This window comes from Harmonia axyridis, chromosome 1 (genome assembly GCF_914767665.1).
Source record: "Harmonia axyridis chromosome 1, icHarAxyr1.1, whole genome shotgun sequence".
NCBI classification, from domain to species: Eukaryota; Metazoa; Arthropoda; class Insecta; order Coleoptera; family Coccinellidae; genus Harmonia; species Harmonia axyridis.
The window spans coordinates 66830910-66843748 of record NC_059501.1 but is presented as its reverse complement, the minus strand read 5'-3'; the positions used below and the strand labels follow the sequence as shown (position 1 = coordinate 66843748).

Here is a 12839-nt window from a genome sequence, read left to right as displayed (position 1 = left end):
TGTTAAGAATAACAGATATTGATGGTAACGATCATTGAGCTATTTTCGGAATAAAATAACAAATACAAGTTAGAAATACACAGTTATTTATAAAACCCATTTTATAAACTATAAATTTATAAAATCAATTCGAATAGTCACCATGACGTTTAGATCAAATGAACGGTAGTTCATTTCATCCGATTTAACCTTTCTTTTGCAGATTTTCAAATTACAAATATTTCAAATCATGTCTATCAGTCTATCACAATTATTCAAGATTGATGTGAACAGAATCGTATTTCCTGACCTTTGAACTGCTAATTGAATTTCATAAAGAATCATGCTGTTGAACAAAGCTGCGAAAAGATTGAAAGTTTTGAATAATTTTCTTTTCAGAACTAAATTAACAAGAAATAATTTAAGTTCGTCGTATTCAACAGAATCTGTTACAATTGGAAATACCACAAAAGAAATAAAGCAAGCTCTTAAAGAGGAATATGTTCCTCGAAAATACTGTGAGTTGAATTTTAATTAACAATCAAGTATTGCTATAACACTTGTGATACTTCTGCAGATTCTGGATCAGAGAACCAAAGCACTTTACATCATATACAATGGATGATGAAAAAGGATTTATTAGGACAAGATATATTTTTGTTAGGTCCACCGGGACCTGTTAAAAGACATTTAGCGATGAAGTATTTGGATTTAACAAATAAAGAACTTGAGTATATATCGTTAAGTAGAGATACCACTGAGTCTGATTTAAAACAACGCAGAGAAATTGTAAATGGGACTGCCACATATTTCGATCAGGTCATTATTTCTAACATCTGAAATTTGCTTACACTTCTTACATATGAAAATTAACTCAAATAACGTAAGGACTCTGCATTTGTAGAAATTGATTCCTTTTGTTATAGAGCGCAGTTAGGGCAGCCACAGAAGGTCGAGTATTAGTCTTAGATGGAATTGAAAAAGCTGAAAGAAATGTGCTACCAGTTTTGAATAATCTATTAGAAAATAGAGAAATGCATCTTGAAGATGGTCGTTCCTTAATACCAGCACAAAGATATGATGAGCTTCTAGAGGTAATTGTATTTTCTGGATTGTCAGTCTCACCAATTACTGTATATTTCTTCATTAACAGAAATATGGTGAACAAGAAATGAACAAATGGAAACTTGTGAGAGTTGATGAAAATTTCAGAGTTATCGCAATAGGACTTCCTGTACCAAGGTAAATAAATTCTGAACTATTGAATTTGAGTCAATACTTTTCTACATCTATCCCAATTTTCATAATATTGCCAGTTTGCAAAACTTAAATACAAAAAATGATCTTCAGTTAACAGGCATAATAACTTTATAATTTTGTAGATATAGAGGCAATCCCTTAGATCCACCCTTGAGATCAAGATTTCAAGCCAGAGATGTCAATATGTTCAGCTATCAGGTAAGTTAGTTTTCCATATATTTTGAGAACCAAAAACCTGCACTTCAAATAAACTATAATTTGTCAGCGCCAACAGTTTGTGGCACTTGGTATTGCCGCTAGTGAAATGGAGATGGCGCTTATGGTTGGATATTTATACAGTGAATTTATTACCCACAGTGGCGTGGTCTCGTTTTTGATTGGCTGAGCCTAAATATGGCGGCTTTTTGTTTACATACTCCATTTACCTGAGTTTTGGGATTTATTCAAAATGTAGGTCCCATTTTATTCAGTCACTGTAGTATTCTTCAGTTGAATAAATTTCTTCTATATAAAATCAAATAATATCAGGCCAATAATTTTAATTTTGACGTGTGTCAGTTCAGTGAATCGTATTCTTAAGTTTTATGGTTCTATGTCCCAATTCGCCATTTTTAGGACCAATTTGAATGAATTGTCGACACTGTGTTTAATTAAGTTACTTTAAATATTTATTCAGTGACTTAATAAAACACAGTGGCGACAATTCGTTCATATTCAGCCTAAAAAAAGCGAACCATAAGGCTTAACCATAGAACTTAATAATACAATTGACTGAACTGACACGTCGTCAAAATTAAAATTATTGGGCCTGATAAATTTGTTTCTCTAATTCTGTGGTTATTCCGTTCATTCTTCCACATCTTGTAGAACAAAATCGTGCGAGAATATATCAGAAACGCACAGTTTTCATGGTTATATTTTATTATTCTATGGTGGTACTCCGAACTTTCCGCCACGGCTTCGTCTGTCAATTCATCAATTTGCCTTAAAGAAATCAGTTCTGCCAACCAACATTTTTCAATGCAAAAATCACTAAAATATATTTATGGAAAAATTTCATTAATTTCAATGAAAATGCAATGAATTAGAGAAAATAATGTATAATACTCGTACAGAAGGCTCATTCTATCACTCGTTCATTCCAAAACTCGCCACTTCGTGGCTCGTTTTTGAATTTTGAACTCGTGGAAGAATATCAATGCCTTCTGCACTTGTATTATAAATAACTAATATAGAACAAATTTATTCAACTGAAGAATACCTATTACAGTGACTCAATAAAATGGGCCTTACATTTCGAATAAATCCCAAAAATCAGCTAAACGGAGAATGTAAACCAAAAGATCAGGCGTGTCACCACTGTATATTATTAAATTACTTATACATATACACTTAGATTTATACAGTGACAATAAAACACAGTGGCGGCAATTCGTCCAAATTGAGCATGGAAATGGCAAATGGCATGGCTTAACCATTAACTTAGAATACGATTGATTGATTGTTGTCTAGATATTGATGATGGACTAAATGTTAGATAGTATTTATTGGGCTATTTCCATCATCTGTGCTGTTGGTTGTTTCCGACGTTTCGGCAAGCATTCCTCCTGCCTTCTTCAGGGTTAGTCCTGTGAAGAGCCGATTGTTTGGTTCTGAGAAGAAACGTTTGCCATACTTGGTCTGTCTGGACTTGTACGCACCATACTTTTTTTTAGAATTTGTATGAGGATATCGGGGTTCGAACTTTAGTCGTATAGGTTCCAATCCCTTAACTCTCACCACTAGTCTACAGAAGCAGTTGGTAATCTATACGCATTATGCTTAATATAAGTTACACCTTTTTTCCGGTATGCGCAGTTGGGATGCGCACTAGACGAATTTTCGGGTTGCGCAGATGGTGTGTGCAGTTTTTCGTCCGAATTCCGACTCCTTTCTAATTTGATGGTGTCGAGATGCTACCAACCTGAACAGTGTTCAATTTACTCAGATTGGATCTTATGATTGGTGCCCAGAATCTCCAGAGACGGCATGCTTAAGGGATTCTGAGTGATTGCCACGAAGTAACAAGTCATTTGACAATTCTGAACCAGCCTACTCTTCAAACAAAAAAATATAAAGAAGGCCAAATTTGCGAAGCTAGACTCGAAATTTTTGTAGAATGTGATACATTATTAAATTCGTTATTTTTTTCTTCATCGCCACATAAGGAGAACCAAATTGACTATCGCGTCTCTGAACTAATGGAGAACAGAAAAAATCGGACGATACCATTAAAATCTCTATATTGCATCATGGCAACAAACCGAATTTCGTGAAATAATCACCAGAAACAAATGAGTAATACAGAAAAAAAGAAGATCTCGATTTTCAGTTTTTTCGAGATTTCTCGAGCACCATTGGAGATATTTTGGATCTGTTAACACCAACACACCAATCTCTATATAATGCAACTTTTTTGTAATTTGAGCCACTCTTTATCTCTAACGGTTTTCGATATCCCTGTAGTGTCCTTCTAAATAGTTCTAACCCTGTATAATATCAAAAATTCCTTTATTACTTTCGAAAAAAGTAATTTTTAAAACACTCTACTCTATGGGGGGGAGTCGAAGGATATAAGAGAGCCACAATCCCTTAGGCCCAGTTTCACCAAATGCTTTAATCTTGACTTAGCTCTTAAGTGAGGCCTTAGATCACGATTAATGTAATGTAGCGTTTCACCACACTCCAAAGCGCCATTTAATCGACCAATCGCGATTTAGCACTAATCGGCCATTTTTGGAGGATTATAACCTTTAAAGTTGAGATTAATAATTATTTATCAGTATGGAACTCTTGTCTATGTAATTATTTTTCCGGAAATTTCTAATTTTTGGGTCAATTTTATCAAAATATGACTATATGTATAGGCTCAATATTTCCCATTTAAAATACACGTAAACTTTGTTTTTGTGTTTTATGAAATTTATTGCAAAGAATAATTTATTGATATGTTTGATTGAAATATTATTTAAGAAGCAGTTAAACTTGTTAATAAAAATAAATAAGTTAATAAAATTACTTATATAGTTTTTTTTCCAGAATGTGTGGTTTTGTGAAATGGGATAATTTCTTTTTAACTTCTGCAAGTTTCCGACATTTCGAAGCACATCACTCGACATTTTCGGCAAAAATTAACTTTGTTTTTTGTTTACAAGATGACAAATGTTTTGAAATGTTATAAGTTATGAATGAATGACACCTGACACCTAGCGCCAATGGTGGTCATCACTGCTAATACGATACAGAACACTATTATAACTCTTTGTTCACAACGTTGCCAAATGGTCTGACTATTTAATCGCGATTTGGTTAATCGCGATCATCTTTGGACGGGTTGATGCATGGTGAAACAGAAAACACTGTTAAGCCTGCTTTAGTATCAAGCGGAGTTTAATCAATCTGGGATCAAGTGCTGTTTGGTGAAACTGGGCCTTAATAATGTGTTTTTAAATATTTTATCTTATTGTTACGCACTCAGTTTGATTTTTATTCAAGACGAAAGTAAATATTGAAATAATCTCATTCGGAATATCATCGCCGAAAAAAAAAACCATCGTAAATAACAAAACAACAAGCAATCATGAAAAAACCCCATACGCATCAATCAAAAGAAGTATTCCCAACCGAATAAATTAATTTCAGTCATGAACTCCAGTTAAAACTGGGAGGAATTAGCGTAATCAATTCATCATCCCCTTCTCGTCTCTCTGGCGCAGACTACACCCCCCCAACCTCAAGAATCACGTGTATCGCAAATAACGTCAAAATATATAAAGCCAGCTCTACGGATCTCCCCGTCACTCTGTTCTCTACGAAAGCGACAATAGCACGTCGCGATATACCGTACCTGTCCCCAGAGAATCTTGGAGCGATCTTCGCGGTTTGTCCCCATTTCTGAATGAACCAACCCCCACATTCGAATTCGGCGAGTCTCCCTAGTCACAGAAACGGTGGCAGTTTAATATTCGTGACAAAATCGCCTGGTTACCGCCTGAAGTTGGAAACGTGGTCTCTGCATCGATAACGAGGTGAAAAGTGACAACTACGTCTATAAAAAAATGTTTTCGAATATGTGCGGCATCGCCACAATTGTAGCTCACCATAGTACGTGAATACGAATTACAAAGGTTGAAAAAAACGATAAAAACAATGTTAAAAAACAATAAACAAGAAAATACAACATCCGAGTAACAACAAGAATGCAATAAAGTGTTGGGTGATGTCTGCTCTTTGGGAATCCAGCACTAGATCGCTGTTCGTCAAGACTGTATGGAAAGACGGTCACAGACACGTCCTCCTCAAAGAAGAAGCGGAAAAATCCTCCAGAAAATCATCGACAGAATCCTCCAAAGCAAAGGTTAACTCTTCAAGAACCACAGTCCCTAACGCTCCCCCTTTGAGGGTTCCATCGGTGAAGTTGCGTTTGAAAAAATTCAAGAGTTTGAGGATAGATTCGGTGAGGAATAACAAAGCTAAGAAATCTTCCAAGAAACGAAGTATTTCACAGAATTTAGAAAGAATTGAGAAGATCCAGAACGAGGTAGAAGACGTTCGGTTGCAGTCTCAACATAACGAGAACAAATACAGAAAGATCACTAGGGCTTACACTATAGACGTGGAGGATGCTTCTAGAAATAGTATACTGGCTGATAACTATCCAATCGGGACCAAACTGTTGCAGTCCGATGATGAATCTCCATCTTTGAGCGACAGGGTGTTGATGTGGTTAGATCTAGCAACGCAAAATGGTTCTTGCTCTCAATCCATCGCTAATTTCAAGAGAATCCCGTTGACAAAACCAAGAGTTGTTACTGCAGGTATTATTCCAGTTAATAAAACTTACTACCATGGCTTCCAGAAGTCTAACCTGACCTTCCAAAGAAGGTATCAAGTTGCTTTCGAAGAGGATGAGAGTATAACCTCTGATTTGGAAGATGACTGTTATAGCAGCGACGAGTCCATCCTAAAATGTAACGGTATCAATTTGGACAAAGAGAGAATAGGACAAAACGAAGAGAGGGCTGTGTTGGACAACGGGAAGTTAACTGAGTCCAGTGATGATTCGAAACATTCGTGTTGTGTTAATGACAAGAGACAGCTGCATATTTTCATGCCGAATTTTCCTCAAATTATGTTGGAAGTTGATGAAATTTCTGTTATCAGCAAATGTAGTTCGATAGTGCAATAAAATGAAATGCTTTAATTTTGTTCAATAATTTTTAAGTTTTATTAATTATAACCTGTTACAGAATAGTGCTCTAATTCTGTGGCTAATCATTCTGCCACATCTTGTTGAACAAAATCGTATGAGAATATCGCAGATTTGCACAGATTTCATAGTTATAATATATTATTATTATATGTTTGTACTCGGAATTCTCCTACCACGGACTTATCTAATATCTGTCAAATTTGTGGTACCGAAACTACCAACCCACATTTTCCAATGCAAAAATTACTAAACGATATTCATTGAAATATTTCATTAAGTTCAATAAAAATCCAGTGAATTAGAGAAAATAATGTATAATATTCGTAGAGAAGGTTCATTCTACCACTCGTTCATTCAGAACCTCGACACGTGGCCCGTTTTTGAATTTCGAACTCCTGTAAAAAAAACAATGCCTTCTGCACTTGTATTATGAATAACTATTGTGTATCTATACCTTCATTTCAATTTCAAATTGAGACCTAACAAATTAAAATTGAGAATTAATCAAATTCATTCAATAAAAAATCTGTAAACAAACATTCAATAATGTAATTTTCAAAATATTCTGGATCTTTCATTTTGATAAGAAGCATTTTCTTTAATTAAACTTTTGCTTAGATTCGTTCGATACCTACACCCTTGACTTACAAAGATGCGTAAATTTCATAGAAAAAATCATAATCAAATAAATGTCGTCTCAATTTGAAATTTATTATTCCCAATTTGAATTTCTTAATTCCCCATTCGATTTGAAAAGGTATTTAAAAACAATACCTCCTGGACAACAATGTAATGTGTGGCCAATGCCAACAACAAACGTTGTTGAAGTTCTAGAATGTGCTTCCACTAAGTGGTACAATTACTATTTTTTTTCTGAAATTGCCATCAACATTATCATAAATTAACGATTTTTCAAATAAATACCGATTTTCGATTGTGTTCTCATTCTTACTCAGAGTAATGGATAGATAGTGAAAGCATTTTCAGTAAACAAATTTTGTCCCCAAAATGAACTATCAAATTTGACATAAAAGGCCCATCTATGCATTTCTTTTAAATCGTTTCTGTGACAATTTGTCATTGTGACAAATGTCATTGTGACCATGCACCAGAATTGGTAAATGCTGCTGAAATGGTCATCTTTAATTTGTTACCGGATAAATCCAACGAAAAAAATGAATAAGTTGACAAACATTTCATGGAAAGAAAAAGAGGACCTCCCGATCTGAAAAATTAATAATTGCATACTCCTATCAGTTGTCTTCGAAGTAGTTGAAAGCATCTACAGAACCAACAAGCCAAGATCATATGCCACTTGATCGCTTTTTCTTCAAATATTCAAATGGAAAATGTTAAAGGCATGGTGGGAAAACATCAGTTTATCCAAATCCCACAAGTTGTTGCAAATTTTGTATTAGGTGTACAACTTTGCTTCTGCCTTTTTGCAATAGATCGCTGTAGAGGTAAATGGTAATCGTAGATTTCATACAAAAATCTTAGATATTTGTAAACATTACGCCATCGAAATATTAGTCGATTTGTGTCTGCATCATAAAGTTATTCTCGATTAAACATGTCAGCTTACGAACGAGCCAAAAGTCATTTGTGGGAGGTTTTAATTTTCTGCTTTAAGAAATCTGCGTCTGAGGCTCATCGAATGTTCTCGAATAGCTATGGTGAGGCCGCATTTAGTTAAAGAATGTGCCAAGAGTAGTTTCAACGCTTCAAGAACGGTGATTTTAACGTCGAAGACCAGCATGGCGGTGGAAGAGAGAGAGGTTTTCGAAGATGCAGAATTGGGGGCATTACTTGATCAAGACTCGTGTCAAACGCAACAATAATTGGCAGGATCATTGAAAGTCACGCAACAAGCCATTTCAAAACGCCTGAAAGTCATGGGAATGATTAAAAAACAAGGAAATTGGATGCCGTACAAGTTGAAGCCGAGAGATGTTGAACGACGTTTTTATGTTTGTGAACAGCTGCTTGCAAGGCAAAGACGGAAAAGATTTCTACATCGCATTCTGACTGAAGACGAAAAATGAGTTCATACTATAATTCCAACCGCAGAAAATCATGGGGATATCCCGCCCATTGTTCCACGTCGACGGCCAAACCGAATATTCAGGGTTCCAAAGTCATGCTCAGTATTTGGTGGGACCAGCTCAGCGTAGTGTATTAGAGTTGTTCAAACCGACTGAAACAATTACAGTTGATCGTTATCGAACGCAATTAATGCGTTTGAGCCGAGCAATGAAATACAAACGGCCGCAATACAACAAGAGACATGATAAAGTGATTTTACAGCTTGACAATGCTCGACCCTATGTTGCGAAAGTGGTCAAGACATACTAGGAAAAGTTGAAATTGGAGATTTGTACGCCTATGTACTTCAAAACCTTCAAAATTAGCGAATCTATTAATTTCAAGAATTCAATAAAACTCTATAAATAAAATTTCCCTATTTTCAGTTATGATAGGTATATGAATTTCAAACTTTTCTGTGTGAAAGTAGGTCGTCTTGTTTCAAAATCATAGTCTCTGGGCTACTTGCGAACTCTTCTGTAACTTTCGCCCTATTAAGCATTAGAAGCTCCTCTGATGACAAATTAACCCTTTAATATGGGAATAGTTTCAAACATGCCATCTGCATTTGATTGCTCACTGCAGTGAAATAATGCTCTCAAACTTTTCTGCAACAGAATGAATATGCAGATTGCGAAGAAAGTTACATAAATACACTGAAACAGTTCGCAACAATTATATGTGAATTATTCCACAATAGGACGTTCACGCGAATTGGCAATTTTGGTTGTCTCGTGATAGAAGTTGAAAGTTTGGTGTTGAAACTCTGAGAATAAATGTTATACATAGTTAAACGTGGTTATTTTTGGGTTGTTTAACGTAGCAGATCCGACTCCATCGAAATATATAGTTATATTTTAACAGAGCTCTAATATAATATCAGTTGAGCTGGCAAAATCACCCAATTAAAGTCCAACTGCAATTGGTTTAATATTTTCAATGATACAGACTAATACATACACCAGAGAATATACAGAAATTTGAAACAGATATGAAAAGTGAACTACTTTTACATATTTGGTTTCAGGAGATGCTTGGGTACACGTGATGCCTTGTGTAGTCCCAATATTTTGCTGTACAAATGTCGAGATCAAAGGAAAGATGTTTATGCATGCTTCATTGACTACAAAAAAGCAACACCCAAAACTATTGAAATGTCTGAGGAAAAAAATGTGATACAGTAACGTAATCAAAATCATCAGGAATCTCTATTAGTATCAGAAACCTAACATCAAGATAGAAAGCTGAAATTCAGAGAGGAGTCAGGCAGGATTCCATTATCTCACCTGTCCTTCTAAATATATACTTTGAGAAAATTTGCAAGGAAGCACTGAAGGATACCTAAGAGGGAAACAGGATTAACGGGATTATACTCAACAACATTAGATATGCTGACGACTCGGTCATATTCTCAGACAATCAGGAATCCTTACAAAAAATGTTATATGCTGTCTGGAAGAGATAACATTTTAATTTACAGCATATTAATTAACCTAAACAAGACAATAGTAATCTCTAATACCAGTGATATAACAGCCAATAGAGTCCTAGAAGAAAAAGAACTCGGACAAACAATATCCGCTGGCCACTATATTGAGGCCAAATGTATTCTCCCAAACGCGTTAGTCATACACAGGACTATAAGGTGGATCCATAAGAGCTTCCCATCCGAACTCCCAGAGATTCTGGCTCGTCATCAAAGATATGTCCGGATGAAACACGATTTACCTTTTATCACCATTCCTAGCCGCTTCTGTTCGATCGCCAGCTTCAAACGGTCGAATTGTTCACATAGGGCAAAACTGAACAAGTGGAGAGGAAACAATCCTGGCTTGGTCAAAGTCTCTGCCGCTTGACATTATCGTAAGTGTCCCTTTTTTCATCTTCAGTCGCCATCTGCTTCAGAAATGGGTTGATTTTGTTGTGATTTACTGATGGATATTCAGTCTATGAGAGTATTGCAAATTTTTTTGGTCACTTTTGACGCGTTTTACTCTTTTAGGTATTAAAAATGTAAAATATGGCGATTTTCTCCCTTTGAAACCTCCATACTCGAAGCACGATAGTCCACGACTGAACCTACAAGAACAATACTGTCAAAGAAAGAATAATCTCTTACGGTAGAACTGTTGAGAAAGTGTCTAGCGAAAAAAGATAAATAAGGATTCAAAAATTCTCCACAATGGCACTAGTTTTGACCTAGGCAGATATCCCAAGAAGACGAAAACACTTTCATTCTTGTTTATCTCTATCAGTACTTTTTGACTATGGAGGGTAAATATAAGTAGAATAATTCCTTTGGTTGGAGTGTTGAGAAAGTGTCCAGCGGAAAAGGAATTTAGACAGTAGGACCACCAGTGTACAAACTGCTTTCATTGGCCCGGAACCTTTCTGTGGCGCAGACAAATGTACCTACAAAAAAGAATTTCAGGAGAAAAAAAACCTAAAGAAAAACACTCTGGTGGAATCTTCCTGGGTTGGATAATTCCAAAAAGTTTCTTCGAAACTTTGACTCTGTGAGATCCATGAAGTATCTGGATGTTAGCAAGAATATACTACATCTCCTCACTGGTTTCCTCACAGGATATTGTCGTCTTAGGAAACACCTCACGAGGATGGGTCTAGCAGAAATGGACACGACCAGATTCTGTGGAAAGGAGGAAGAAACTCCGGATCACCAGGTGACAGAATGCCTCGTCATTCCTATCCAACGCAAAATCTACTTTGGACAAGAAACTTGTAGAAGTGAGGAAGAAGCCTCCTTAAAGCCATCCCAGCTACTGGAGATCATTAGAACTCTGGAACTGGAAGGCGAGCTGTGGATCACATTATGGCGATAATAGCTCTGATGAGAGGCACAATAGACCATTAGGTCTAGGAGGAATCCTTTTATTGAATCTTACCCTAATGTCTATCAGTTATTTATGACGTTTCCTATGAAATTCGCCCTTTAGCTACACTAGCGCCACGAATTCAGATCAGTTCAACGGAGACTTTTGAAACGGGAAAATTATTCTCCTTCTTTCTACCCTCTATAACCCACACCTTTACAACGCCGTTTCGTATCATCCGATGTTACCAATAACAAACGAGACAATCTTAGTTGAAAAAAAAGGGCGGGAAATACGAAATTACTTTTTACTCAACCAAATAAACTTATATCTAATCAATGGTTGGCATTAAGTAATGGTTTCATTATGAAATATTGAAACAGCCTTCTTGAATTCTCAATTTTTAGTTCGATCGCTGATTAACAAAAATTATTTAGTTGTTTTTTCATTACACCAAAGATGCTCTACTGAATTCGTCTTTAAAGCCCCAAAACTAGTAACTCCATATCTAGAATAAGTTACAAGTGTGGGGAACTTAGGAAATCTTTTCATTTTTGGACTACATATCCAAAAAAAATAATATTCTCCGTAGAGTGTTAGAGACTTTAGATAAAACCATCAAGCTCTAAGGTATTTCCACAGACCCCAGTCCATTTTTACAATAAAACGTGAAACGATAAACCTTATAGACCAATTTCTCCAGTAAGTCTTGACGTGTATGCCCTCCTATTCTCAGAAACAGTTATCTGTTCAATTATGCGGAAATTCTATGACTATTATTTTCAATTTATGTTGTGTTTTCTTTGTTTCACATAATATCAAAGCAGTCGTCCTTGATCCTCACTTATCTTTAATTGCTCTGGAGTTCATCTCCGTATGTTGCTTGATTTCAAAATTTATTTTTCAATGAAAAGGTGATCATAAACTTCGAAGCTTTTCGCAGTTATTTGCTAGATTTAACTCTATAGTGGGTGATCTATAGTATGGACACAATAATAATTATACTTCTTCAGTTGATGATTTTTATTTTTTTTCTTATTTCTCGATATTCTTGAATTTTCTGTGATTATGATCAACATTGAATTTTGTATAAAGCTTGAAATTGTTTTTATATTTATTCAACTGTGGGATCTGTTGTTATAGAAATGCAAGGTTCTTTTTCGATATTATGTATGTATTTTCCATGGTCCTAATGACGATTTCTAGAAGAAATTCTGCATGACATTTGAAATTGTTATTCTAAATATACAGGCAAAATCTCATCTCAATCGGACCTATTGTCACGGAATTGGGTACTTCTTCTGTAATATTCTTCTTGAATTTCATGTGATTTTGATTATATGTTCAGGGTGAAATTTCTCAAGAAGCTAGTAATTGTTATTTCATATCTACATGCAAAATCTCAACTGTGTCGGTTTTGTGGTCACGGAAAT

The 12839-nt window shown here is 35.5% G+C and overlaps 1 protein-coding gene across 1 annotated transcript in view; it reads left to right on the top strand.

The window, feature by feature from the left end:
- Positions 1-221: 221 nt before the first annotated feature.
- LOC123671605 (von Willebrand factor A domain-containing protein 8) overlaps positions 222-12839 on the top strand; it is a 50741-nt gene continuing 38123 nt past the window's right edge. The window contains exons 1-5 of the mRNA XM_045605571.1: positions 222-497; positions 557-798; positions 906-1073; positions 1133-1221; positions 1362-1437. Coding sequence (XP_045461527.1) covers positions 323-497; positions 557-798; positions 906-1073; positions 1133-1221; positions 1362-1437 — 750 coding nt within the window. The 5' untranslated portion in view covers positions 222-322. The remainder of the gene's footprint in view (positions 498-556; positions 799-905; positions 1074-1132; positions 1222-1361; positions 1438-12839) is intronic.